At 55.0% G+C, this 24,026-nt stretch overlaps 4 protein-coding genes across 11 annotated transcripts; 2 read left to right on the top strand and 2 right to left on the bottom strand.

Moving 5' to 3' along the window:
- Positions 1-275: 275 nt before the first annotated feature.
- On the bottom strand, positions 276-2,693 carry PRRT1 (proline rich transmembrane protein 1; the record flags this gene model as incomplete). Its single annotated transcript, XM_081246895.1, has 4 exons — positions 2,620-2,693; positions 1,169-1,704; positions 630-815; positions 276-452 (listed from the first exon to the last, which is right to left on the bottom strand). The coding sequence occupies exons 1-4, from the start codon at positions 2,636-2,638 to the stop codon at positions 276-278; spliced, it is 918 nt and encodes a 305-aa protein (XP_081103021.1). The 5' UTR covers positions 2,639-2,693.
- Positions 2,694-4,191: 1,498 nt separating this feature from the next.
- PPT2 (palmitoyl-protein thioesterase 2) lies at positions 4,192-12,499 on the top strand. 4 transcript variants are annotated; one of them, XM_081245146.1, is made up of 10 exons: positions 4,192-4,607; positions 4,879-5,016; positions 5,503-5,718; positions 5,964-6,117; positions 6,583-6,678; positions 6,769-6,876; positions 7,675-7,758; positions 7,878-7,962; positions 11,466-11,520; positions 11,701-12,499. In XM_081245146.1, the coding sequence occupies exons 2-10, from the start codon at positions 4,882-4,884 to the stop codon at positions 11,842-11,844; spliced, it is 1,077 nt and encodes a 358-aa protein (XP_081101272.1). In that variant the 5' UTR covers positions 4,192-4,607; positions 4,879-4,881; the 3' UTR covers positions 11,845-12,499. The 4 variants fall into 4 exon arrangements, with proteins under 4 accessions (XP_081101272.1, XP_081101275.1, XP_081101274.1 ...); XM_081245149.1 differs by having other exon boundaries at positions 4,504-4,607; positions 4,879-5,020; XM_081245148.1 differs by lacking the exon at positions 4,192-4,607 and having other exon boundaries at positions 4,928-5,190; positions 5,525-5,718.
- Positions 12,500-12,586: 87 nt separating this feature from the next.
- Positions 12,587-16,249, top strand: EGFL8 (EGF like domain multiple 8). 4 transcript variants are annotated; one of them, XM_081245143.1, is made up of 8 exons: positions 12,587-14,144; positions 14,358-14,480; positions 14,588-14,700; positions 14,801-14,896; positions 15,003-15,173; positions 15,264-15,343; positions 15,421-15,574; positions 15,874-16,249. In XM_081245143.1, the coding sequence occupies exons 1-8, from the start codon at positions 14,044-14,046 to the stop codon at positions 15,921-15,923; spliced, it is 888 nt and encodes a 295-aa protein (XP_081101269.1). In that variant the 5' UTR covers positions 12,587-14,043; the 3' UTR covers positions 15,924-16,249. The 4 variants fall into 4 exon arrangements, with proteins under 4 accessions (XP_081101269.1, XP_081101270.1, XP_081101267.1 ...); XM_081245144.1 differs by lacking the exon at positions 15,421-15,574; XM_081245141.1 differs by having other exon boundaries at positions 15,421-16,249.
- On the bottom strand, positions 16,176-23,987 carry AGPAT1 (1-acylglycerol-3-phosphate O-acyltransferase 1). 2 transcript variants are annotated; one of them, XM_081245151.1, is made up of 7 exons: positions 23,963-23,987; positions 19,204-19,400; positions 18,842-18,975; positions 18,370-18,545; positions 18,119-18,214; positions 17,932-18,004; positions 16,176-17,409 (listed from the first exon to the last, which is right to left on the bottom strand). In XM_081245151.1, the coding sequence occupies exons 2-7, from the start codon at positions 19,389-19,391 to the stop codon at positions 17,225-17,227; spliced, it is 852 nt and encodes a 283-aa protein (XP_081101277.1). In that variant the 5' UTR covers positions 19,392-19,400; positions 23,963-23,987; the 3' UTR covers positions 16,176-17,224. The 2 variants fall into 2 exon arrangements, with proteins under 2 accessions (XP_081101277.1, XP_081101276.1); XM_081245150.1 differs by lacking the exon at positions 23,963-23,987 and adding an exon at positions 23,246-23,524.
- Positions 23,988-24,026: the final 39 nt, after the last annotated feature.

The raw sequence follows: 24,026 nt of genomic DNA, 5'->3' as shown, positions 1-24,026 counted from the left end.
GGGGTGGGGGCCTGGAGCGACTGAGGGGCCCGGCATCTGGCCGGAATCCCAGGAAGCGGCGTCCCTGTTAGTGTGGGTTTTGGCGGGGTTCCTGAGGAACTGGATTCGGAGCGTGGCCGCAAGGCGAGAGTTTCCGTAGAGGCCTAGTTTAGGATGTAACCAAGTCCGGTGGCCCCAGAAGCGGGTGTGCAGGGGGCCCGCTGGATCCGCGGCTTGACGGCAAAACGCGCTTGGGAGGTCGAGGGGCGCAGAGTGGGGCCGGGCCGTAGGCGTCCTTACGGATCCCAGTAGTTCTCGTGGTGCTGTGCAGCAATGATGATGACTACGGTGAGGATGGTACAGAGCACCATGGCTGCTATGCCCACGGCCAGGGAGATGAAGGAGAAGTTCCGGGCCTCGCGTGAAGCGATCTCGGCTGACACCATGTCTCCGCGGGCCAAGGCCGTGCGCACCTGCGGGGGAGGGTGGGGGAGAGCAGATCAGAGAGCTGCTACCTCGGCCGCACGCCTCAGCCTCCCTCTAAGGTGCTCCCCAAAACGTCCAGCACTCCCTGGGACTAAGGAAGACCTCGCGAGCCCTACTCTCCATACTCCGCCTCCATTCCCTCCCCCCTCCCCCGCTCCACGCACCTGCACTGCCTTGAAGATGGCAATGATGCCCGTAGGCCAGAAGCAGCAGATGGTGGTCAGCACCGCGATGGGCATGTAGTCATGGGGCGGGCGCCTCGGCTCCAGCAGGGCCAGCCCTGGGCCTTGGGGCGGCGGGGGAAGCGTGGAGGTTACTCCCGTTCCCCCCGGGGTCCCGCCGGCATAGGGCTGTGGAAGGAAGGTTGTGGGGAGAGGACGTCACTCTTACCCTCCTTGAGCCCACCAGCTTTCCACGTCTGGCAGAGAAAGAGGGTTGTTTCCTTCTTTCAAACCTCCTCTGGACTTTTAGGCTGTTTCCCCTGCCAGGCCTTGATCTTGGACTCCAGCTGACCACCAGACCACTCCCTCCCCGCCCCGCCCCATCCCCAGGCTTTTCCTTAGTCTCTCCTCTCCCTTGGCCCCAGAACGCCGCCTGGTCCCCTGGCCCTGTTTCTCTATCCCACCAGCCCCCAGTGTATCCCCAATTCCAGGTCCTGTTCCATCCCCCCCTCCCCCCAGGCCCCTGTCCGCCCCGTACTCACCGCGCCCACCGGGTAGACTGGCACGTAGGCAGTACAAGGCTGCAGCTGTAAGGGGTAACCGGGGGCTACGTAGCCCCCCAGTGGCAGCGTGCCTACCGCTCCAGTGTGCGTGGGCACCACGAAGCCCGGGGCCTGGGCAGTGTGAGCGGGCGCCGGCGGGGGCGGGGCGGCGGCGGCGGGCGGCGGCGGGGGTAGTGGGCCCTCGAAGCGAGTCTCCTGCAGGTAAGGGTCGGGTGGCATGCGGGGCAAGGTAGCGCAGCCGGGTGGGGGTACCCCAGCGGCCGGGCCGGGCGGGACGTGATGCGGAGGCCTCGGCAAGGTGGCGGAGGATGAGGGACCGCGCTGAGCGGCGGCCCCGGAAGCCAGGCCCCCAGCCCCTAAGCGCGGGAGGGTGGCAGTGCCAGACTGGTGGTAGTGGTGGTGGTGGTGATGGTGCGAGGAAGGGGCTGTCTGTGGGGGCGGGGCGGGAGGTTCGGCCGGGGGCTGGGGGGCATTGTAGGGTGGTGGAGAGGTGTGAGGGACTGAGTCGGGGAGGCCTGGGGGCGGTGAGCAGAGGTGTGGGGAGAGATAAGACAGATGAGATAAGGAGGGGCAGGGGGAGACACAGAGGGCCAGGGATGGAGGAAGGTAACGGGAGAGACAGAGAGGAGATGGGTGAGAAGCCATCTCTCATTCTTGGGGCAGCAGAGAGGTTGTATCTAGGCCATCAGCTCCCCCCACCCTGGCCCCGCTTTTCAATCTAGTTTTGAGGTCATAACTCTCTTCCGCTCCTCTCCCTTCTTCAGCAATGGGCACACAGCTTTAACCTGCAGATCCAAACTCATATGCTCCTTGGCTTATGGCTGCCTTTGGGCTAGCCTATGCGAGCTACTCCTGTGTGTGCACGTGTGTAGACATGCAACACTCTGTTAACATGTGCTCAGTTCAACAGTTGTATAAACACATGTAGGATAACATGTTCCTCTCTGCCATTCCCTCAGTGGGGAGGGGGTGCCCTAGTCTCTTTGGGAGTCTCAGTACCACTTTTAGGACAGATTAAAGAAGGGTCCTCTGGATTTTACTCCCCTGGCAACCCCCATCTGATCATCTCTCCATATTTCCCCATTGGATGTCTCCATGCGAGCCAGTGTCATCTGTCCATCTGTCACTTGCAATGATGCTATCCACGCAGTACCTGGCTGATGCTAAGTCACTCTTGTACTTCCCTCACCCTCTCAACCTGCCCCCCTAACCCATGTTGTTGACAAGGGACTGAGGCTGAGACTGGCAGGAGGAAAGGAAGAGAAGGGAGGGATATAAAAAGAGGAGGGGGTTTGGGGGTCGGGGTGTGGAGAGCTGGATACAAGGGGAATGAAACAGAACCAACCGCTAGGGAGGGGTAAGGGAGGGGGTGGGGGGGGAAGAGTCAGGAGACACTGGAGAGGGCTGGAGGTTTTGTTGTTGTTTTCTACCTGACTTTTCGGATGACATGCCTGCTGTCTCGCTGGGACAGGATCCGTGCAACCGGAGTCTGGAGTCAGGGTCCCTGGCTAGCACCGGAGTCTGGGTGCGCAGATTGCGCAGCCGGCAGCAGTGCAGAGATGGAGAGATGAAGACTGTGGCGGCGGGGGGCGGAGGGAAAGCAGGGAGGGGGGGAGCTTAAAGGGACCGAGGCGAGGGAGGGGGAATCCTCCAGACGCATCCCCACTCGGTCTCCGCTTTTGGACTACGTCTCGCCTCCTCTCACCCCGGCATTCAAGCCCCCAGTTTGGGCTCCTTTGGAGTTGTCATGGAAACTGGGAGGCAAGCAAGACCAGGCAAGGCGGGTGGTACTAAGGGAAGGAAGGAGGGAGAAAGAACTCTCTAGAGTCTTCCCCTCCAAGACTGGCCGTAGTGATTATATTGTGGGAGGCAGCGAGCAGATTGAATACCCCAGTTCCCTCTGGATCTTTTTCACCCCAGTCAGGCCTCCCCTCCTCAGCTTCCCTCAGAGTCCCTGTAAGATCTCAGGATCTTCTCCCAAATCCTTTGCTCTTCGTTTTCCCCTCTGTAGGAGAGATGACTGTATGAGAGAGAACCATAAAAACAGAACCAAAAACAAACAAACAACAAAACAAAACAAAATAGAGAGAGAGAGAAAAAACTGTGTGCAGAGTTGAGGCCGGCCATGGCCTGAAAAGTTCCCAGGGTTATGACCTTGACCTGCCACCCTGGCCTGGGATGAATCGGGAGGTAAAGTGAGAGGCTCTGGTCTATAGCAGTTCAGAGGTAGGAGGCCTGTGGTGTGTTGGGGGCTGGGGGGTGCAGTGTAGGGCGAAGAGGAAGCTTGGGGGATATACAGATACATTTCCTCTCCAGGATGAAGGAGCTGAAGCCCGCTGGGAGGAGGGGATGGATCAACTACTCATTGCTGGCAGCTCGGTTTGGGAATACGTGCTTGGTCCTCCTTCCCCCCTTTACTTATCGGGCTTCTTAGAGTTTCCAGGGCCCTCAGTGCTCTCAGATCCATTCCTGAAATCTCACCCACCCACCACCCCCGCCAAGACGCAGCGCCATTGCCTGAGTCGACCTGGGGGCACAGCGGTAACTGCAGTCTTTTTATTTTGCTTATTGTATCTTGGGAGCTTGTACGTGGGGATGGGGGGTGAAGATCAGCAGTCAGCCAAGATTGACCAGAGTTGGGCTTTTTGCAAAAACGTAACTGGGAGTCATTATTACCCATCCCACCCTCCCCCTTTAGACTAGTACTTCTCGGCCCCCGTCTGAGGCAGTCGCTCTCCGGAGCTCTGTCCTTCCCCTCCGACTCCAGGCAGAAACTACAGAGCTGTAAGAGAGGCGCTTGCCAGGGCGATTCCCAGGCCCCAGAGATTTAGATCACAGCCCCATACCGCTCACTTGGCTTCTAAGGCGTTCGCGTTCGCGTGAGCCCCTAACCCCCTACGGCCACCCCATCCTCTACACAGCTCGGGGCGCAAGTTGGTTTTATTGGGAGAGACTTAGACTGGCAAAGACCTTGTGAACAGAGAGAGGAATTCAGAGAAGCTGTGATTTTTTTTTTTTAAATCAAGGGAAACGTCTTTAAATGCTAAGTAAAAGCCCTAACCCAGGCACCTGGGTATCAGTAGGGGTCACAGGTAGAGAGGTGCGGGACCCCTGGAGTTCAGAAGTCCAGACCGGGTGGGAAGGTCTGAGGAAGGAGCCGCCCACAAGGAGCTCCAAGTTCAGGACGGGGTTGTGGAGTCACTCTGGTGGAAAGACTCATCCGAAAGCAAAAGAGCCTGAGTCAGCGCTGCCCTAGGGGCCCTCCGCCCCTGGGGGGCGGGGGTGTGTCACAGATGGGCCCCGGAGTAGAGTAGGGCAGAAGAAACTGGGCCAAGCTGCACTTTTACCTCGAGGGGCCTCGAGGGCTCTCCGTGTCTCTGGAAACAAGGGCACTACAAGCACTTCAGGATGAAGAGTTGTAAGACGCAGATCCGGCGCGGGCGGGAGGGAATGGGTTAGGAGTAGGGTCCGCCTGGGCTACCTTCAGCCCTCTTCAGACGGACGACGAAATGCGAAGGACTGCCTTTCCCCAGTCTGTTCTCCCATCGCCTCCCTGGGGAAAGAGAACTCCGTGTTCCGTTGCGGAGCCGGACGCCTGAATTGGGAAGTAGGGCGAATCAAGGCCGGAAAATGGGACCCTTGGGTCGCTGCTGCCGCAGGGACTGAAGAGGCATTCTCTCAATTCCCAGGACATGTTTGCTGCTTCTGCCTCTCCCCGCCGGTCTAAGTGGATCGCTCCACCTATTTCCTCCCCCGCTCTTTGGGCGCAATGGATTGTTCCATTACCCCTCCAGTCTCGGGCCTGCGTTGCGGGGGACACTGGCACGGTTGGTAGGGAAAGCCCCGGACGTGACGGCTGAGTGCGACCCTGAGCAGCCTCCCCTCTCCCATCCGTCATTCCCCTGCGCGCGTTCTCCTTACACCCTTCCCCTCCCCCACGTGGGTTCCAAGCTGCAGGGAAGTAAACAGCGAGCAGAGCGAGGCTCACGGACCCAGGCCAGGTGGGACTTTGCACTCTCCCGGGGTCCTGCGCTGCTGCTCAGGGGTCTTTCTTGCAAAACCCCTGTCTTGCATGGCTGGGATGATGCATTAGGAAGATGCTGGCCTGGGGACAGAGTCCCCGCTGAGTTGGGGGCGGGGCTTGGGTGAGCGTCAGTGCGTCTACAATGTGGTTGGGGGGTGTGTTTGTGGGGAGAGGACTAGGGTAAAAGTAAAATATTTTGTGACAAGGACCTGGTGTGGGAACGGGCAGGGGAGGCTTGATTGCCGGCGATGTGTTCGGAAGGCAGGGGGTGTTGTCATCTCTCTCACAGGTCCTCATCGCCCCCTTCTCAGGCGGGAGCATGCTGGGGCTCCCGGGGCTGCGGCTCCCCCCGGCGGGGTTCCTGCTCCTGTTGCCATTACTGCTGCTGCTGCTGCTTCCCGCAACCCCCGCGCCCCATCGGGCTTCCTACAAGCCGGTCATCGTGGTGCATGGGCTCTTTGACAGCTCGTACAGCTTCCGCCACCTGCTGGAATACATCAACGAGGTCTGGCGGGGGACCGCCGGTTGTGGGGCGTTGGTGGCGTCTGCAGAGGCTGGGGAAGGAGAATGGGGAACTGAATGCTGGGCCTGCCAACTTCCTCGGGGAGCTGGTGCTGGTGTGGGGAAAGTCTGGGGACGAGAGATCCTTGGTTCTAGCAGGGCACAATAGGCATGTGGGCGCTGGCCAGGGGGCGGTGTGGAGGGGCTTCATCGTCCATCCCCGGTTGGGGCATTGCCCCCTTCCCACAGACACACCCTGGGACTGTGGTGACAGTGCTCGATCTCTTCGATGGGAGAGAGAGTTTGCGGCCCCTGTGGGAACAGGTGCAAGGGTTCCGAGAGGCTGTGGCCCCCATCATGGCAAAGGCCCCTCAAGGGGTGCATCTCATCTGCTACTCGCAGGGTAGGCAACTTCCCCCACCCCAGCTCCTAAGCCCTATCTGAGGCTTGATCCTTATCTGAGGGACACTGCCTAGTGTTCCATTTTTTGAGCCACATTGCTTCAGCCAGAGCCCTGATACTTGAGCCCTCCTTTTCTGACTTTCCTCAGTACCTGGGTCTTATCTCTGTGTGTGTCCTGAGTGGGAGGGAGGCTCCCTGCACTGCTGCCCCTTTCTTTGCCCATTACCCATGGTTCTTGGACAGAAAAGGTAGTGGGACAGTAAAAAGCACCCCACAGTTAGTCGGGACACCCAGTATCGAATTCTGGCTCTGTCACTTACATTACATGGATGTTTTGACACAGGGTGTGTGCCTTCTCTGGGCTTCAGTTTCCTTTAGGTACAGTGTGTGTGGGGGGGTGCGGACGGGGGGCAGTGTTGGCCCGGCTGTCCCTAAGTCCCTGCCCAATGTGGTGTTCTGCCTGCAGGGGGCCTGGTATGCCGGGCACTGCTGTCTGTGATGGATGAACAAAATGTAGATTCTTTCATCTCTCTCTCCTCTCCACAGATGGGACAGTATGGAGGTGAGTGGGCACTGTGGGCTCCATAGGGGGGGACCCTGAGTCTTGAGGGCACAAGCTTGGAGCCACCTGGCACTGCTGTTCTCTTGCCAGACACGGACTATTTGAAGTGGCTGTTCCCCACCTCCATGAGGTCTAACCTCTACCGCATCTGCTATAGCCCCTGGGGCCAGGAATTCTCCATCTGCAACTACTGGCATGGTGAGTAGGACATGCCAAACTGGGGCCTCCATGGAAAGGGCATCCTGGAGGATAGGGCCTGCTGCTCCCACCTCTACCATAACCAACAGCAATGATAATGATAACTTAACAGTTATTGAGCACTTACTATGTGAACAGGCACTGTTCAAAATGCTTTATGTGGATCACCTTATTTGCCTTAGAGAGTATAGCCTGCTGCAGGGGTTGGCCGACTGTATCCTTAAAGGGCCAGATAGTAAATATTTTGAGTTTTGCAGGCCGTACAGTCTCTGTCACAACCACTCAGTTCTGCCACAGTCATGTGAAAGCAGCCATATATCGTATGTAAATGAATGAGTGTGTCTGTGTTGGCAATAAAATTTATTTACAGAAACAAGCAGTGAACTGGGTTTGGCTAATGAGTCATAGTTTGCAAACGCCTGGTATAGTTTTTAAGACCATGGATGCTGCTGGGTCCAGACTGCTTGGGTTTGAAGCCTGGCCCTGCGGCATGACTTTGGGCAAGTTACTCAACCTTCCTGTGACTCAGTTTTCCTCATCTGTATAATGATACAGTACATACCTTATAGGGTGGTTATGAGGATTAAATAAATTAATGAATGTAAGGTACTTTGAACAGTATCTGGCTCATAGTGTTAGAAAAAGGTGTTTGCTATTATGTTTACAATTATCATGGCTACTATTATATTACTATTCACCTTGTCTATTACTTTAGCCTCCTGATTGGTCTTCCAGCCTCTGGTCTTTCCTCTTCTCCCTGCTTCTCTGACAACCTTTCTAACTGCTGTTTGTACCCAGACCCCCACCATGATGACTTGTACCTCAATGCCAGCAGCTTCCTGGCCCTGATCAATGGGGAAAGAGACCATCCCAATGCCACTGGTAAGACCCCAGGCTCCTACCCTGGTCCCATTTTCTGCTTCTCTGACCCGCCGTGTTCCCCTCTCCAACCTGGCCTGACCCCTGTGACTGACTCAGGCTCTCTTCTTCCCACCCTGCAGCTTGGCGGAAGAACTTTCTTCGTGTGGGCCGCCTGGTGCTGATTGGGGGCCCTGATGATGGTGTCATTACCCCCTGGCAGTCCAGGTAATAAGGGACTGTGTGGCCTGAAGATTGGCTAAGGACACCCCAGCCCCCACCAATCTTTATCTCATTTCTAAAACTGGCCTGCTCCTTCCACTGTTCAGTTAATACCCCTACCCTCCACTCATCTTGTCACCCAAGACCAAAACCTGGGAGTCATCTCCTAGCCTCTTATATGTAGCCAGTCACTAAGCCCTGCTGACTCTACTAGGTAGAATCTGCTTGCTCTCCCTCCCTACCAACCCCCCTTTGTAAAAACTTTTAACTTTGAAATATTTACAGATTTGTAGGAAGCTGCCAAGATACTTTAGAGAGGTCCCGTGTATCCTTCACCCAGTTCCCCTCAATGGTTGTATCCTATGTAACTATAGCACAATATCAAAACCAGGAATATGACATCGGTACGTCTGTATAGTTCCATGTGCCATGTCATCACATTTCCTACCACCTCTTTTACGTACCTGGACTTCTGTAATAGCCTCCAGCCTCGTCCCCTCTATCCTATTCCTCAGGAAAATCCATGGCTTCATGGCACTATGTGCCTGCCTTTGATCATCATAAGTGGTCTGAAATGTCACCTGATCTACTTTAGTCACTCAACAAATACTCTGTGTGCCTAGGCACCGTTCTGGGTCCTGGGGATGCAGTAGTAAATGAAAGAGAAGTCCATGGTGTTATGTAGCTTACATTCTTGTGGGGGAGACAGATAATAAATGTCAATCTGTATGCCAGGTGGTGATAAAATAAGGCAGGGGAAGGGATTACAGGATGGCCAGGGCCTATATTAGCTGGTGGCCAGAGAAGTCCTTCTGGAAGAGTTGCCATTTGAGCAGAGACTGAAGGAAGTGAGGGAAAGAGTTGTGCATCAAACTGGGGGAAGAACAACCCAGGGGAGAGGAGTAGCACCTGCAAAGGCCCTGGGGCAGGTCTGAGGAATAAGGAAGCCCATGTGGCTAGAGTGCAGGGAGCTATGGAGAGGGTGGGAGAGGAGGTGAAAGAGGTAGCAGGGAGCCAGTTACGGAGAGCCTTTGTGGGGCAAAGTAAGCACCACGCTTTTTTTCCTGAAATATACACTATATAAAATTTTACTTTTTTTTTTTTTTTTTTTTTTTTTTTGCGGTACGCGGGCCTCTCACTGCTGTGGACTCTCCCGTTGCGGAGCACAGGCTCCGGACGCGCAGACTCAGCGGCCATGGCTCACGGGCCCAGCCGCTCTGCGGCACGTGGGATCTTCCCAGACCGGGGCACGAACCCGTGTCCCCTGCATCAGCAGGCGGACTCTCAACCACTGCACCACCAGGAAAGCCCTTACCATTTTTGAATGTATAGTTCGGTGGCATCAAGTCCATTCACATTCTTGTGTAAGCATCACCACTATTTATCTCCAGAACCTTTTTTTCCTTCCCAAACTGAAACCCCAAACCCTTTACAGAATGGTAACTCCCTCATCCCTGCCGCTCCCTGGCCCCTGGCAACCATGGCCCTTGATTTTTGAAAATTCTGAGTGAGATGGGAACACATTGGAAGGTTTTAAGTGAATGAGTAACATGCCTTATAATAGTTAGAGGTTGGATTTATTTTTATCTCATGTCAAACAATCCTATGAAGATAATAATGGCTCAAGGTTATAGAGCGCCTTTGATGTCCCAAAGCATTATTCTAAGTACTTTTCAAATAAAGCTCATTTAATTCTCACGACAACCCTATAGGGTAATTACTATTATCCTCTTTTGACATATAAGGAAACTTAAGTACAAAGAGATTAAATAACCTGCCTACATTCATAGAGTTAGTAAGTGGTGAAGTCAGGCTGTCTGACTTAACCACAATGTTTTGCTTCCTCTCTACAAAGGAGGTATTCTTATACAGGGCAAAGAAGATAAGCAACATGATCAACCACACACAGTGGGGAGTGTGTGGCAAAGCTGAAGTTTAAATCCAGGTCTTTGTACCCCTACTGCTTTCCTACCCTGTGAAATCCAGCCCTTCAACAAGGCCTCCAGGCCTCCAACTCAGCACCCCCCCGCATCCAGCTGTGCCTTACCTCTGTGCTGCTCTTGCTGTTCCATTTGCCTGGGACAGCCTTCCTTAGTCCAGGGTAATCGCTGGGAAGCCTTTGTTGATGCTCTAAAACTAGGGTAGTAGCCTCTCCTCTTTGCTCCCATAGCCCATATTGGCATTTGTTCAGTTATTTATGGTCTGTGTCCACTCAGTGCCCATGCCAGTTAAATATTCTTAATTTTAAAAAATTTAAGAGCTTTTTTTTTGTTTTGTTTTTGCGGTACGCGGGCCTCTCACTGCTGCGGCCTCTCCCATTGCGGAGCACAGGCTCCGGACACGCAGGCTCAGCGGCCATGGCTCACGGGCCCAGCCGCTCCGTGGCACGTGGGATCTTCCCGGACCGGGGCACGAACCCGTGTCCCCTGCATTGGCAGGCGGACTCTCAACCACTGCGCCACCAGGGAAGCCCAAGAACTTTTTATTTTGAAATAATTTCATACTCAAGAAATTACCAAAGTAGGACAAAGCAATCTTGTATACTCTTCGCCTAGATTTCCCAAATGTTAACATCTTACCGAGCTTACCTTAGCATCCTCTCTCCCTCCCTCTCTCTCTCCATATATATATATATATATATATATATATATATATACACACACACATATATATGTACAGAGTATGTGTGTGAACCATATGAGAGCAGGTTGCATGATATCTCTTCACCCTTGAAAACTTCAGTATGTCAGTGTCTATTTTCTATGTACAGGACATTCTTTTACATATCCACAATACAATGATCAAAATCAGGAAATTAACATTGATACAGTACTCTGTAGACCTCATTCAAATTTTCCCAGTTGTCCTTATAGAAAAAAATCCAGTGCAAGATCCAACCCAGGATCCCGTGTTGCATTTAGTTGTCATGTCTCTTTGGTCTCTCTCTCTTTTTTTTTTTTTTTGCGGTCCGTGGGGCTCTCACTGCCGTGGCCTCTCCCGTTGCGGAGCACAGGCTCCGGACGCGCAGGCTCAGCGGCCATGGCTCACGGGCCCAGCCGCTCCGCGGCGTGTGGGATCTTGCCGGACCGGGCACGAACCCGTGTCCCCTGCATCGGCAGGCGGACTCTCAACCGCTGCGCCACCCGGGGAGCCCTCTTTAGTCTCTTCTAATCTGGAATACTTCCTTGGTCTTTGTACACGACGTTGATATTTTTGAAGCGTATGAGCCAGCTGTTTTATAGAATGTCCCTCAGTTTGGCTTTGTCGGCTATTTCCTCATGATTAGATTCAGATTATGCATTTTTGATGGGAATTCTGCAGAAGTGATGCTGTACCCTCGGTGCATCACCTCATGAGGTACATGATACCCAGTTAAATATTGGTATTTTGAGTGTCCTCCCTGCTGCTTGTGTCCTCGACAGGCCATGAGTTCCTGAAGGACCCTAGCCCACCTTGATTTTCTCCAGCTCTCCTGATAACCTCCCCCTTACCCCCCAATCTTTTTGTAGCTTCTTTGGATTCTATGATGCAAATGAGACGGTCTTGGAGATGGAGGAGCAACTGGTGAGTTCGTTGGAATTACTTGCCCTCTGTGCGCGCACTGTCCCAGCTGTCCGTGGCTCTCTCTGCCACTGACACGGGAGTTGAAAGGTTCACCCTGTGGGGAGGGGGTCTGGGACACCAGCAGGAACTTACTTTGTCCTCCCTATGTCTTTCTACCATGCCCCTTTGCCCACCTTGAAGGTTTATCTGCGGGATTCTTTTGGGTTGAAGACTCTCCTGGCGCGGGGGGCCATAGTGAGGTGTCCAATGGCTGGGATCTCCCACACGGCCTGGCACTCCAACCGTACCCTTTATGAGACCTGCATTGAACCTTGGCTCTCCTGAGGGATCCCTCAGGAACTCCCCAGCCCAGAGACCAAGTGGTAGCCTTGGATGTCAGGCCCTGGTGTGCCCGTCACCACCTCATCGCTCCCCCACTGCCCCCACCAACCAGGGCTCCCAGGGCCCCTTCCTCCGCTCCTCTGTGAAAGGCAAATCCTGGTTTCCGCCATCTCGTGTCCTCTCGTTTGGGGCTCGCTGCGAGCTCCCCCATCCTCTTAAGGCCAAGCTTGGGAAGTGGGAAGCCAGGTTTACTCGTGGCTGCTCCTCGACTCTGGCTGGAGACGCAGAACCCAGCCCCTGCCCACCACAGGGGTCTCCTTCCAGGCCACTCAGGACATTTTTAGCTTCTGTTTTCCCCATGTTCCCTGTTCGTCTGAACTCCCCTGTTGTGAGCCCTCCCAAACCCCAGGAAGGACCACCCATAGAGTGGGGTTCTGAGGCTCCCCTATGGGGACATTTCCGTTCTTGAAGTGTCAGTGTTGGGGAATATCTGTGGCCCATGAGGCCCATCTCAGGTTTGGGGATCCCCCAGTCCCTATGTTCAGTATTGGGGTGCCCTTGGGGAGCTCAGTTTCTTTGAGGCTCCAGCCCCTCTTTTAGCTACCCTTGAATGGGTGTTACCCCTGTATTTATGGAAATAAAGATCCATTTACTCAGTTTGGCTTGACTTATTTCCAGGTGAGGGAGACCTGGCTCCCCAAGGAGGGTGGGGATGGAGAGCCTGAGGCCCGGGGGCCCGGATGCCTGGTCTGGGGTGGGACCCCCTTGGTGTTTCCGCTCTCTCAATGCCCATTCTGTGTGGGTTCCTGATTCTCTGCGGGTTCTTTCCTGCTGAGGACAATTCTCTTCCTGTCCCAGCCTGTGATTGGGGGCTGAGCCCAGGGCTCTAGTGGTTTGGGCCCCAGCCTCATGGGTGGAATGCGCCAGCCACCCCCAGGCTAGACGAGGGGGCTAAGGGTCAGGGTAGGCATTTGTTGTGCCCCTTTTTGACCTTTGTAGGCCAGAGCTGGGTGAGGGGCTGGACAATGAGCCTCCTCTTCCTTGAAAGAAGGAATCTTGGTGGAGACAATAAGGCCCTGTCTGCTCTGGCATGGGGGGCGGTGGCTGACTCAACTTTGCATACCCCCCACCAGGCCCTAACAAATGTCATCAAGAAATGGGGGCAATTTTCCCTTTACTGCCCTGGGCAGTCCCCACCACACCCTTCTTTCTTTCCTCATCTGATCTTGCCTTTTCTCCCATGACTTGACCCCACTTTGTTCTCTGCCAGCTCTGCCTTTTCCTGCCCCTCAGTTCTTCCCTAGTCTGTGTTGGGTTGAAGGGTGGAGGGCAAGGGCCAGGGGTGCTGCTGGTGTTTAAAGCTAGTAGTCTCTGCTGATTTGGGGGAGTTCCAAAAACAGGGGGCCTCATAGGGTTGAGAAGAGACTTCTAAGGGGCCCTTTGCTTGGCTGCGGGGGTGAAGGTAGTGGGATCTGGACCCCACTGAACTGACCAAGCTCCAGCTGTGGAGGAGGCTTGTGGGAGGGGGCAGGAATGGGAGGGCTCTGTCTGGCCCGCCCCTCCTCTCCTTTGCAGCCCGCGCAGCCCGCCCACCAGTCTGAGCTGCTGCTTCTGAGGCTGGTGGCCTGAAGTCTCCAGGAGAGGGGGAAAGACAGGTGGGGAGAGAACGTCAATGGGGAAAGACTGGGGGTCACTCAGAGTCTTAGAGTTGAGTGTGAGTTGGGTGTGTTGTCTGAGTGAGGGGAGTGGGTCCAGGGTGTACGTGGTGGTGTGGGTGCGTGAGGGTAGCAGGAATGTGTTGAAGGTGGGGTTTCCAGGTGTGTGGGTGTGTACAAGGTGTAAAGGGGCGTAATGGTGCACATCTGATATTTTGAAGGTAGGAGGATTAGGATGGAAGAGGGCACGTCAGAGCCAGGAGGGTCATGAGGGGAGGTGGAGGGAGTGTGTCGGGCTGTGAGCTTGTAGGGTGCTGCATGGACCATGATGTGCTAAAGGAAGGGGGGTGTTAGTTAAATGTACCTGCAGGTGTAGACAATCCTGGTGGCTAGTGCAAGCGTGCAAATGAATGTCCTGCCCCACTTAAAGGGCACCAGCAGACTGCTCTTGGAAGGGTTGGAACTGGAGAAGTTAACAGGAGAGGGGAAGGGCCTCCACTAACCTCTTCTTGCCTGCAGCTGGCAGAGTCTGAAGTCAAGGAGAAACATGGGGTCCAGGGCTGAGCTGTGCACTGTCTTAGGCGGACTCTCATTCCTCCTGCTACTGATGACAGGCGAGGGGGCCAAGGGTGGATCCCTCAAAGAGAGGTGATAACAGAGGGGGCAGGGCCAGGGGTGAGGTCTTCATGAAACCTGCTGGGGCTGGGGCTTCACAGGTGGCAAAACAAAGTTTAGAATGGGGGGGAGGCTGTCATTTTTAGGGAGGGTGGGGCCTCAGTGGAGGCTGAAGGGAAGTGGGGCTCCTGGCTCCCCAGGGCCTGGCCCACTCAATGCCTCTCACTTTCCCCCGCATGGGTGCAGTCAGGGGGTCTGCTCCAAGCAGACGCTGGTGGTCCCGCTCCGTTACAACGAGTCCTACAGCCAACCCGTATATAAGCCCTACTTGACTCTCTGCTCTGGAAGGCGTGTCTGCAGCACCTACAGGTGAGGGGTGGGGAGCCTGGGCTCTGGGGTCTCCCAAGAGGAACGAACCCCCCAAACCGGGACCAGGACCCATATGCCAATGTCCAGAGCCCGGCGCTGTGTTCCAGGACCACGTACCATGTGGCTTGGCGGGAGGTGAGGAGGGAGGTGCAGCAGACCCACGCCGTGTGCTGCCAGGGCTGGAAAAAGCGGCATCCCGGGGCGCTCACCTGTGATGAAGGTGAGGCTGGGTCTTCCCAGGCCTCGGGGCAGGTGCGCCCCGCCGGGCTGGAGAGCCAGGCCTTCCGCTCGGTTCTGAACCCCGCTTCCTGCGCCCGCAGCCATCTGCGCCAAGCCCTGCCAGAACGGAGGCGTCTGCGTTCGGCCAGACCAGTGCGAGTGCGCCCCGGGCTGGGGTGGGAAGCACTGTCACGTGGGTGAGTTGCCTCGCCCTCCCTCGGGGTGGCGCCAGGACCTCCCTACCCGCTGTGGCACCCCCCTCCGCCCCGCCCCCCTCAGCCCCCTCCTCTTTCCGGTAACTAGACGTGGATGAATGCAGGGCTGGCGTCACTCTCTGTTCGCACGGATGCCTCAATACAGCCGGCAGCTTCACCTGTGGCTGCCCACAGGGCCTGGTGCTGGGCGCGGACGGGCGCACTTGCGCAGAAGGGGCCCCAGAGCCCCCAACCAGTGCCAGCATCCTCAGCGTGGCCGGTGAGTGGGTGGGTGCGTGGGGCATGCGGGGGGCCGGACCAGAGGCGGGGCCCGGGCAGTGGTCACGCTCGGCTTGGTCCTTTGTCCCAGTTCGGGAGGCTGGACACGGTGAGCGTGCCCTGAGGCGGGAGATTCGCGAGCTGCGAGGGCGCCTGGAGCGGCTGGAGCAGGTGAGTGGAGATGCCTGGGGCCCAGTCTGGGTGGCAGACCCCACCCCCAACACCCTGAGGTGTCTCTTCCTTTGTAGTGGGCCAGTCAGGCTGGGGCCTGGGTCCGAGCAGTGCTGCCCATGCCCCCAGAAGAGCTGCAGCCCGAACAGGTGGCAGAGCTGTGGGGCCGAGGCGACAGGATTGAGTCTCTCAGTGACCAGGTTCTGCTGCTGGAGGAGAGGCTGGGTGCCTGTGAGTCCCCATGCCCCTCGCTGTGGGGACCCCCATCTCCCAACAGCTGCCCTCAGCTCTTGCAGACACCTTTTCCCAACTCAGTTTTCTCTTGTCCAAAATCTCTTCTCCTCCACTCACTCACCCCATACCTTCCCCAGATTTGCGCACTTTACCACCCCTTCTCCCGGTCTGTCTCCAACTTGGTGGTTCCACTCACTGGTGAGTGGGACTGTCAGTCCTTCAGTGTCCAGGGCCCGCTCCAGGCATCCGAGAAGTCCACAGTCAATGTGTCTGCCTGTCTCCTTGTCATTAACCAGGCTCCTGTGAGGACAACAGCCTGGGCCCAGGCCTCAATCGGCGGAGCTAAGGAGCCTCTGCAGAGCCCCTGCCCCACTAATTTATACAGAAACTGGACCCACTAATCCTCTGGGATTGGCCGGCTGGGGAGCTGCAGTTAAGGCTATCTGCCACTAAGGAGCAATGCACAATGGAAACTTTGGAAAGCTGAAGAAAGGAGGAAGGCGGGTTGTCTTGCCTGCCCCTGGGTCTTCCGGCTGGGGCAGAGGCCTGGATGAGAACTGCTTTTTTAACTCCTTAACAAACGCAGCCAGAAAAGTGCCCAGATCTCTCTCAATCTTTATTCTCGGTTTCTTGCTGTTATCCAGATAATTAATAAAAATCAACCACGCAAAACTGGGTCCCACCCTCTCCTTTTGCTCCCAGCCCACCTCCGTGGTTGTGAGCACAGGTCTGGGGTGGGAGGCAGGAAGTGGCTAATGCCACAGGGAGGAAATGAAAACTGGCTCAGAGAGGGGAAGCCTCAAAAGAAAGAGAAATAAATTAAAAGCCCTCCCATCCCCTCCAGCCAGGGTTCAGTTCCTTTCCCCAACTCCCCAGGAGGAAGTGAGTACAGCACCTGATGTCTGCCTCTTCCCCTTGCGTCTGGTTAGAATGGTACAGCAGGGCTGTAGGGGGCTTGGTGGGGCCAGGACCACTGAACAACTATACCCAGGGGATGAGGGGAAGCAGAAATGTGGCACCCAAGAGTGTGCTCAACCCTGGGCACTTGGACAAGGGCAGGGATGAGACCTCTGAGTGACAGAGTCCAGCCCCCACTGACAGGAGGTTCCACGGGAAGGAGGGAGAAGGTGCTGAGGAATGTTTCCAGGATGAGCCTGGGAGAAGTGTTCCAGGCATCAGCTTCCAGCCACAGCGTGAGGAGTCGTCCTCACAAATGGATGAGTCCACTGAATCCGTGGACATGGGAGTGAGAAATTGTTCCACAGAATGGATGAATCCACTGGCCAATGTGGGGTGGAGAGGTAGAGAAGACCACAAAGGAAGAGGGTCCACTGGGGACAGAATGGAGTGTTCCTACCCTTGTGTAGGCTGAACCGCTGAAGATGAGGGGGAGGCAACTGTCCCACAGACAGGATGGCACAGAAGGTGGGGTTCAGAGTGGAGCCCGCACCTAGGCAAGAGACCGTTGGGGAGCGGTGCTGGGAAGGGGGCAGGGAGCGGTGCTGTAACCACATTCACTTCAGAAGTTGAAGATGCCAAAGAAGAGAACAAGTGGGGAGAGGGGAAATGAGGAAGAGGGCTTGGCCCAGCTTCAGGCCCACTGGGCTGGTAGGTGTGGAGACGGTGGGGGGTAGGTGGGAAGGGAGCTCAGAGCTGGGCCTCGCCCACCCCTCCAGGCTTCTTCAGATAGTCACCACCACCCCTGCCATCAGTGGAGATTTCCCGGAAAACGGTGAGCATGGAGTGTCGGACTGTGTCAGCCAGAGCTGGGACGTCATCTGGTGTCAGCCCTTCTGTGGGCACTGGGGGCAGCACCCGTACCTGACATCGCCCTGGGAGGGGGGTGAGCACCATCACGGCCTGGGTACCAGGACTCTGCCCACAGGTGGAGCCTGGTTTCCGAGCTCACCGGATACTTACTCCCCTCCTCAACCTTTCAGTTCTCTGCCGTGGACAGCTCCCCCTCAGCTTACCAGCTGCCACCTGTTCTCTGAGGCCCTCCCACACAAAGCCTTCCCCAGCCCCAGTCCAGACACCTCAGCACCCTGCCAGCCCCACTGTCTGGGTTTAGTGTTCACCGCCGAATGCTCTAACTGCACACACAGGCTTTATCTTTCCGGCTAGACAGTAATGGCCTCTCTTGGAGGGACCAAGTGTTACCCATCTAGCAGGGTATAGGGGGTGCTTAATAAATAATAAATACTTATTGGCTGATGTGGGGTCACATGAGATGATCCTGTGGACATCTCAGTGCTGACGCTGACTGAAGCTCCTGCCCCACGGGGATGTCCCGCTAGCCTCTCCCACAGCCCTTCTGGCCGCCCCCCAACCCCAGATCTGCACGGAGCCCTCACCTGAAGTGAAGCGGCGCTCCTTCTTGCAGTAGAAGTCTTGATAGGAGGACATGACTATGGGAACGATGGGAACCTGAGGGAGAGGAAAAGCGATCAGCCTTCTGAGGCCCCGGGGACCAGCCTCTGCCAGGAGAGGAAGGGGTGGTGGGGGCTTGAGGGTCAGCAGTAGACGGGAAGGAGTAATCACCTGGGCCTGCACTGCGAGGTGGAAGGCGCCACGTTTGAAGGGCAGCATGGAGCCATTGTGGTTTCTCGTGCCCTCGGGAAAAACCCAGACCCGCACCTGGGAAGGAAAGAGAGTCAAGGAAGACGCACATACAGAGGGATCAGAAAATGGCTGTGACGCTCCAATGGGACTTGTGAGGCCTGGTGGCCCTGCACGTCAGTTTGTTTACAACTGTTCTACTCCATAACCCCCGTTTCCCCAGGGTGACTCACATCCTGTGTGAGCAGGGTCTGGGCGACCTCAGACATGACACTGATGGCATCCCCAGTGCGCTTCCGGTCAATGAAGATGACTCCCGCCAGCCAGCAGGCCAGCCCGGCAGAGCCGGCCCACAGCAGCTCGCGCTTGGCAATGGGCACACAGCGGCCTGGCAGCACCTCCATCATCCCTAGGGCAGAGGTGGGGGTGGGGTGAGGATACCTCACCCAGGTCATCACCCAGGGACTAGAGCTAAAAGAAGAGGCAGACCTGGGGGCGAGGGGTAGGGGAAGCCCCAGAAAGTAAGAAAAGGTGACTAAAGGTATATGATCTTGCTTATGAGGGCAGCTCTACCCCAGGCAAAGAGGCCTGCAGAGGGAGCAAGGGGGCAACGCCCCAGATGAGGGAGGGTTGAGGACCTCTAGGGGGAGGAGATCCCAGGGGGGGACTGCAGGAGGATGGGCGTGGCTAGGGGAGGCTGCTCACCAAGCAGGTCGAGGGAGCTCTGGTGGTTGGAGACGACAACGTAGGGCTGTGAAGGAGGGAAGTGGTGCGCCCCTCGTACCTCCACTCGGATCCCGTACAGGTATTTGATGTGGAGCAGCATCAGACGCAAGATCCTGTGGAGGTTCCACATGGCAAGGGGTTCCTGTGGGACCTGCTGACGTCCACCTACAGGCCTCAGCCCCCCTCCCCCGGCCCCTGTCTTCCTGGGCATCTTTGCAGTCTTCTCCGCTTCCTTGTCCCTGGGCTCGCTCAGTGTCTCCTACACACTCAGTGCCCTCCCCAGCCACTGCCTGCTTCTGACCCTAAGGTTCCCTCATCACCCAAAACCCCTTGCCCCTCACTTCATGTTCTCCACGTTGCGTCCTCGCACGGCACACACAGGGATGGCGAGCACAGCCAGGAAGAGGATCCAGCCATTGTAGAAGGCCATCTTGAAGAAGTACTTGGCACTGGGGCTGCAGAACCACAGAGTGGGCAGCAGGAGGGAGAGCAGCAGCAGTAGAGTCCATACCCCTGGCCACAGCTCCATCCTGGTCACCTGCAGGGGACGGGGCGAAGGACAGTGGGCCTGGTTCCTGGACTGGGGGCGGGGCGGGCAAGGTGCAGAAGGGAGGGTTTGGGGGGGCTCTGGGGGCCAGGGCTCCCATTAAAACCTGTCCAGAAAGCCTCTCTCGGATGGGGGCGGTGGGGATGGGAGCTCAGGACTGCTCTCCCACCCCTCTCCCTGAAGGATCCAGATACATTCAGACATGAGACACAAGGTACGGACATCCACAACTCACAGACACATGACAACAACAGGACATTAATAATAGCTAACGCTTGTAGCTGGTAAGGATCTTATAATGGTCTATCCCTCTGCTGTCCAATATGGTAGCCACCAGCCACATATGGCAACTGAGCACTTGAAATGTGGCCTAGTCTGCATTGAGGGGTGCTTAGAGATATAAAATACACATCAGATTTCAAAGACTTTGAATGAAAAACAGAATGTAAAGTATCCCATTAATAATCTTTTATATTGATTACATTGTGAAATTATAACCTTTTGGATATACACTAAAATTAATTTCACCCTGCTACTTTTACCTTTTTTATGTAGCTACCAGAAAGTTAAAAATTACATATGTGGCTTGCATTACAGTTCTGTTGAACAGGGCTGGTCTATATACTATGTTAAGTCCTTAAACATGAAACACACGATTTACGTTTTAAAGGAGACAGACCCAGAAAGGTTAAAAAAACTTACTTGAGGTGATATGACTCCTAAGAGGCACTTCCTAGCTTAAAGCTAAGCAGCTTGTGCTCCTAACCACTTGGTTATGCTGCTGCCTGTACATATACACACAAGTGCACACACAGCACGCAGCAGATACAGTGGAAATGACAAAACACAGACATTCTCCAGGGGCTGACTGGCAAGAATAAAGGCTGTGTCACTAACGCAAACTCAGACACACACAGTCATACAAAGACTGACCTGTTCACACACATACGCAAATTTACAATCACACCCATGACCCATAAAGGATGGTAAATTCATACCCAGTAAAACCCCTCTCCACCCAGGCAGGCTCCCTGTTCCCAGATAAACCCATGCACATACCTCTATCTATTAATCCTGCCTCCACAAACAGGCAAACAAATTCCACCACCCACTTCCCTCCCTCCCAGCAACACTGCAGGCAATGTGGTCAGACATGCAGTGTGTAAGGCGTCACCAAGCGAAAAAAGGAGGGCAGAGAGTAAAAGGGTCATTACACCACCTGCCCTGGGAGAGGAAAGAGCTCAGGAGGAAGAGGCACAGGCATGCGGAATCTGCTCTTCAGGCTCTTCCTCCTTCCTCCACTCTGCCCCATGGTTTGGGGCAGGGTCACAGTTCACACAAATGGTGTTCAGGCAAATTATCTGTCACTTGTATCAAGGCCAAAGGCACGCCCTTCCAATGACAGAAGGGCTGTGCTCCAAGGTAAGTCCATTGCCAAGGGTGAATGTAACAGGTGGTAGAGGAAATGGGACTCTGCCAGCTCTAGGACAATAGGCTTTCTGAGTTGCTTCATCCTACTGCCCCCGCGAGGTGGAACAAGCGCGTCTCCCCTGGACTATCTGCAGCAGGCTCCTAACTCTTCCCCTTCAATCCATCTTCCACATGGCAACCACAGATGTTTCTGTGACACAAACTTGAGCATCCCTCTTGCCCAAAGGCCCTTCTTGACCAGTTAACTTCTGCCTACACCTTTGGCCACATCCCTGCAAACGCCTTTTCGCTCTAGTCAAACTGATTTACTTCAGTTCCTCAGACACACCATTATCTTTCACGCTTCTGTGCCATGAACATGCTGTTCTCTTTGGCTGCAATGTTCTTCACTTGCCTTATACAGCTCAGTGTCACTTTTTGGAGGTCTTCCGGAACCCCTCCAGGCCTGTGTTTTCATTACACTTTTACCTTGATCACTGATTCTCCAAGTGCAGAAAAATAAATTCTTGGACCTCACCCCAGATTATTGAATCAGAACTTCAGGCCGTTGGGCCCATGAACCTGTATACTATTTTAAACAAGCCATCCAGGTGAGTCTGATGTGCACATAAGTTTGAGAACCACCCATCTTGACACTAGACAGGGTGTAACCACTTGAGGTTATCTTTGTTTCCCTCCCTAACGTGTAAGCAGCTTGAGGACAGAGATTGTCTTATTCCCAATGCCCAGGACAGAAGGAAGCAGAGAAGATGCTCAGTAAACATTTGCTGAACAGATTATAAGGCTGTGTACATACCCACATAGCCATAATTAACGAGACAACAGTTCTGAACACCAATCAGATAGCTACCCTCTTGAGGACTATTAACTATGAAAAGAAAAGCCACCAAGAAAGCAATGAACACACCAGGCCTAACAGTAACCTACTCTGGATATACATACACAATACAGGGTCACGGTGAAGGCAGAGTGACATCAATCTAGACAAGATGGCACATACAATCTTGCACACACGAGAAACATACAGAAAGGGGATTAACATGCCACAGGGGAAAAAGATGCCGCTGTCATCAAATACATGCCAACAGTGCAAAGAGCGGGGGACAGATAATGTACATGGCAGAGCTGACGCTGTGCTATGCATTGAGCTCCATGGACACAGACTGTTCACAGGCACCGGATGTAACGTGTATGAAGAGACACAGGCCAGCGGGGTCAGCAAGGTAAGGCATATGGGGATGGTTCTTTAGGGACATGGAGGCCCAGTTACCTTTTTCTCTAATATGTGACATTAAGTGACTCTCTCCAGAGCAGGGATGTCCGAGGATTTATAACCATAATGGAGTGCCAAGTGAGTTAATGAGCATACTGCTCACAAAATATATTGGCAATAAAATTATAAAATAAACAGTATATGTAACCAGAAGCACACAAGCTGTGGACGTGTCACATCAGCACATCATGCGAAGGGGCACACATGTGTGCGGTGTGAACTGGGATTGGGAAAACACATGCAATAAACAGGCCAATCCCATCACAACATGAGTGTGCGCTAGTCGCTAAGCCACGAGATCCCACACACGAAGATGACTGCATATGGTGGGACTATGCACGTAACCTGTGAGCCCAAACAAAATAAGGTATGACCTCTACATGCTAAAGTAAACATGCAAAGTAAACATAAGATGTGCAAGAAACATGAAACCACATAACAGATGCAACAGATGAGAACACACACATGTGAACACATCAAGACTGGACATGAGACACGGACATAAGATATGAGAACAGGCAATTCTGATGGAAGATAACACATCATTTCTCCACAACCCATGGAGAGCACAGGACAAACTGGCGGCACACGAGCCATTAAACACATCAAAGGCACACCCACTCAATGTAGAAAACATGGCCCCCCACAAGGCATCTGTATGTCAGTAAGGGTCGAACACAGCATGGAAGGCCACTGAGAAACAAGAGGTCCTGTGCCTTGAGAGAAACAGGTGTCTCAGGGCATCCCTAGGAAGCAAATTCTGCTGGGGAAAGGAGGGCACTAAACTGCCTTCTGCCTGCCACTACCCCCCAAGGGTCACGTGGGGCCAAAGGGCAAGAAAAGGAACTGGGGAAGGTGTTGGGGCTTTCCTCTCCAAGATTCCCTGTCCACACCCCCATCTCAAGTTCACAGGGTCTCTCTCCATCTCTCCTCCCTCACGTCTCTTCCATCCTTCCTCCCTCTCAGGCCCCCTCTCCTTTCCCCAGCAACCCTCTCCCAAGTCGGCCCGTATCCTTTTCCCACCAAGCCTCTCCACAGCCCACCCTCCCAGACCCAATCTTTCCCCCTCCCCTCCTCCACATCCCTTTTAGCCCCCTCCTCCCTCCTCCTCCCATCCCTTTCCTGCCCCCACCTCAGTGGGGTGGGGGGCCTGGGGGGCTGGCCCCCTCCCCAGCCAGGCTGCGGCAGCGGTGGTGGCGGGTGGCTGTGTCTCTGCCTCAGTCGGGGTGTCGGTGCCAAGGGGGCGACAGGATTTGGGGGTGTCCTAGCCCCGGCCGATGGAGGGGAGGTGAGAGTGGGAGGCTGGGCCCATAGCGGTAGGAATGGTGGGGGGTTGTCCCCCCAGCTCCCTCCCTCCCTCCCTCCCTTTCTGCTGTCTCTCTGAGGGCTGGGGCTGCTGCTGCCGCTATCCCCCGCCACCCCTCCCCACGCCCGCTGGTTTCCGGGGCTGGCCAGGAAGTAGGGGGCGGTGATGGGCGCCCTGTTTCGCCAATCGCCTCCCGGGGACCCAGGCATCTCCTCCCCACATCTTTCAGTCTCCTCTTGCTAGCTCCACCCCACGGGAGCTCAGCTGGACTCCGTCTCGGTCTCTCTGGCCTTTTCTGGCTCCAGCTGCATCTTCTTTTCTCCAACTTCCTTTCAGCACACATGGCTTGCGTGTCCCTTGGTGCTGTATTCCTTCCTTGGCCCGTTCCTCCTCATTCTCCATCAGCTCTCCTCTTATTGTCAACTTGTTTCTTTTCTTCTCCTTAACTCCCACATCTGCTGCTTATTCCCTCCAACTCCAACCCTTTTCCATCTCCCTCTTCCTGTTCCCCCATTCAAGTCCAAATATGTATCAAGCACCTACTATATGCCAAGCTCTGAGTTCTTCACCTCTCTTCTTCTTCTCTCCAGGACTCCATCTCACCCCA

This window comes from Mesoplodon bidens (assembly GCF_964165515.1).
Source record: "Mesoplodon bidens genome assembly, chromosome: 10".
NCBI lineage: Eukaryota > Metazoa > Chordata > Mammalia > Artiodactyla > Ziphiidae > Mesoplodon > Mesoplodon bidens.
Note: the sequence above shows the minus strand (reverse complement) of the source record. Positions and strands in the feature narration are given on the sequence as shown.

Coding starts and splice junctions, on each gene's coding strand:
- AGPAT1 (XM_081245151.1), bottom strand. CDS start 19,391: ATGGAGCTGTGGCCAGGGGTATGGACTCTACTGCTGCTGCTCTCCCTC. Junction 18,215..18,369: donor AGACCCTGCTCACACAGGAT/GTGAGTCACCCT, acceptor TTTCCTTCCCAG/GTGCGGGTCTGGGTTTTTCC. Junction 18,005..18,118: donor ACCTCGCAGTGCAGGCCCAG/GTGATTACTCCT, acceptor CCTCTCCCTCAG/GTTCCCATCGTTCCCATAGT.
- PPT2 (XM_081245146.1), top strand. CDS start 4,882: ATGTTTGCTGCTTCTGCCTCTCCCCGCCGGTCTAAGTGGATCGCTCCA. Junction 5,017..5,502: donor TTGCGGGGGACACTGGCACG/GTTGGTAGGGAA, acceptor TCTCTCTCACAG/GTCCTCATCGCCCCCTTCTC. Junction 11,521..11,700: donor TGGAGATGGAGGAGCAACTG/GTGAGTTCGTTG, acceptor CCCACCTTGAAG/GTTTATCTGCGGGATTCTTT.
- EGFL8 (XM_081245141.1), top strand. CDS start 14,044: ATGGGGTCCAGGGCTGAGCTGTGCACTGTCTTAGGCGGACTCTCATTC. Junction 14,701..14,800: donor GGCGCTCACCTGTGATGAAG/GTGAGGCTGGGT, acceptor CTGCGCCCGCAG/CCATCTGCGCCAAGCCCTGC. Junction 14,897..15,002: donor TGGGAAGCACTGTCACGTGG/GTGAGTTGCCTC, acceptor TCCGGTAACTAG/ACGTGGATGAATGCAGGGCT.